Here is a 2,287-nt window from a genome sequence, read left to right as displayed (position 1 = left end):
CCCGCCTCTCCGCTGGGCCCGCTGCCCTCCCCACCGCGCCCCGGCCCCGCCCACCTGCTCCGGCTCCCCTCCCTTATCCCCCCCTTCGCTTCCCTCCTTGCAGTGCGTCACTGCGGTGGAGCCTGAGTGGCTGGCGGAGCTGGGCCCCATGTTCTTCTCTATCAAGGAGACCCACACCTCCCGCCTGGAGCAGCGCCAGAAGGTGCGACCTGCAGCGGGCCACGCGGCCCCACCCTGCCTGGCGGGACGCCCTGCCTGCCTGCAGAGGGCCTGCGCCCTCGCCGGCTGCCTGCCCTCGTGCGATGGCCGGCGGGCTGGTGTGCCGGCGTGGGCCCGCTGCCCGCTGCCCGCCTGTTCGCCCCATTGCGACACCCATTGTAACCACTGCTGAGGGACCCGCTGCCACGCTTTGCCGTTGCCGCCGATGCCCTGCCGCCGCGCCGCCACCTCCCTGCCAACGGCCTGCTGTGCCTGCTGCCACCCCGCTGTGTGCAGGAGCGGGACGCCCGCAGCAAGATGGAGCTGGAGATGACAAAGGTGCAGGTGGAGAAGCAGGCGGCGGCGGCGCAGGAGGCGGCCAAGGAGGAGGCTGTGCGGGAGCGGCAGCGCACTTCCATCGCCATGACAGGCTCCTCACGCCCGGCCACCGGCAGCCGGCGCAGGTTTGGGCTGTGAGGCGACGCCGGCTGCCGTGGCAGCTGGCTGGCGGGGCTGGCCTGGGGTCCGCCCCACCAGTATCCACGAGGTTGCCTCCTCCCGCATGCGCTTTCCTCCCTTCTCCTGCGCTGGCTTGCGCACGCCGTGTGCAGCTGGCGGTTGCGTCTGCTGTAAGTCTCGTTGTCGGCCAAGGGGACAGCAGAGCAACAGGCATGCCGACTGGCGGGTGGTGGCCATCCCTACCTGTGATCAGCCACGCCGCCCTGCGATTGGCGGCACGGGCGCCAGCAGCACCCCTGCGGCCACTGCAGCATCTGACAGCTCCCATGCCGGGATTGGCGGCGGCGCATGGCCTCACAGACGCCTAGTGCAACCAATATGGTGTTTTAATTTAATTCCCATGTTCGACGACCCTTCATGTGAACATGAACACCCGCATAGCAATCCCGGGGAGGGCAAAATGGGGCAGCCTATGGCGGACAGCGGCGCCAGCGGGGCGGGCCGCCATGTTGGCGCCCATGTCTGGAACCTGCAGCCAATGGCGGCCGGCTGACCTCCAATCCACCGCCAGGAGGTGACTTCTATCGACGTTTCTCAGCCATGGAGCGCGTGCGCTGCTCTGTGCGGGCCGCTAGCAAGGCCCCCGCCCTGCCCGCTGTCCGGGTGGTGGGCTTCGCCATTCCCACCCATTACACACGGGCTTCCAGGTACGTTGCGCTCCCACAGGCGCCGGCTTGTCACACCACGCCGTAGTGCCGCCACACTGCTTCCTGCCCACCTGACGCCTCGCCTCCCTGCCAGCGCGTCCCGACACGCAGGGCGCAGAGATCCAGGGTGCACGCAGCCGCCCAGGTGCAGGACGCTGCAGGCGCCGCCAGCGCGGCAGCCTCCGGACCCGCCGCCGCTCCCAGCGCCGCCGCCTCCTCCGGCTCTTCCGACCCCACTTTCAACCTGGCCTGCCCCATCTGCCTGTCCACCAAGCTGCCCCTGCGCAACACCCAGGGCCGGCCGACGGGCAGCCTGAGCTGCCCGCGCTGCAACCGCACCTTTGTGAGCGGTGACGACACGGCGCACCACCCCAGCGCCTGCCTCTGCACGGAGCTGCCCATCGCCCACGCCGCTGCCGCGTCTCCCCAAGTGCCGACACCCCGCCGCCCGCCGCCCTCGCAGGCCTCCACCCCCACCTACGCTGACCTCACGCTGACCAGCGGCATCCAGCAGAAGGCGTACCAGCAGAGCTGGTGGGGCGGTACCACCATCTTCCGCTCCCCGCTGGTGTCGTTTGTGTACGAGCGCGGCTGGCGGCAGGGCTTTGCCTGGGCGGGGTTCCCAGGGGCAGACAAGGAGTTCGAGCTGGCAATGGACTACCTGCAGGTGCGGGAGGCGGGCAAAAAGAAAGCATGCGTGTGTGACAGGATGCGTGCACGCAGCAGTGCTGGAGGCGCGCTGGTGGTGGGATGGGGAGTGCGCGTGGTGGCGCGGTCCTCCGGGGCCCGCCGGGCCCATGTTACTCCTGGCAGCACGCCGGGGTGGAAGGCAGAAAGTGCTGACGGCTGGTGCCCCCTGCCCTGCTGCCCCTTGCCTCTGCTGTCCCCCGCAGCCCGCCTACGGCGAGACACTGGTGTACATG

General features: G+C 69.9%; 2 protein-coding genes across 2 annotated transcripts in view; both read left to right on the top strand.

Moving 5' to 3' along the window:
* Positions 1 to 675, top strand: part of CHLNCDRAFT_136277 (hypothetical protein) — a gene marked incomplete at both ends in the record, with an annotated part of 3,625 nt that extends 2,950 nt beyond the window's left edge. Inside the window, 2 exons of the mRNA XM_005842641.1 lie at positions 104 to 202; positions 496 to 675. Of these exons, the coding sequence (XP_005842698.1) occupies positions 104 to 202; positions 496 to 675 (279 nt within the window). The remainder of the gene's footprint in view (positions 1 to 103; positions 203 to 495) is intronic.
* Positions 676 to 1,257: 582 nt separating this feature from the next.
* CHLNCDRAFT_136276 (hypothetical protein) lies at positions 1,258 to 2,207 on the top strand (the record flags this gene model as incomplete). Its single annotated transcript, XM_005842640.1, has 4 exons — positions 1,258 to 1,364; positions 1,476 to 1,707; positions 1,828 to 2,031; positions 2,178 to 2,207. The coding sequence occupies 4 exons, from the start codon at positions 1,258 to 1,260 to the stop codon at positions 2,205 to 2,207; spliced, it is 573 nt and encodes a 190-aa protein (XP_005842697.1).
* Between the last annotated feature and the right edge of the window lie 80 nt (positions 2,208 to 2,287).

This window comes from Chlorella variabilis, assembly GCF_000147415.1.
Source record: "Chlorella variabilis unplaced genomic scaffold CHLNCscaffold_159, whole genome shotgun sequence".
Taxonomy (NCBI): domain Eukaryota; kingdom Viridiplantae; phylum Chlorophyta; class Trebouxiophyceae; order Chlorellales; family Chlorellaceae; genus Chlorella; species Chlorella variabilis.
The sequence above is the reverse complement of the archived record's forward strand: the minus strand, read 5'-3'. Positions and strand labels throughout refer to the sequence as shown.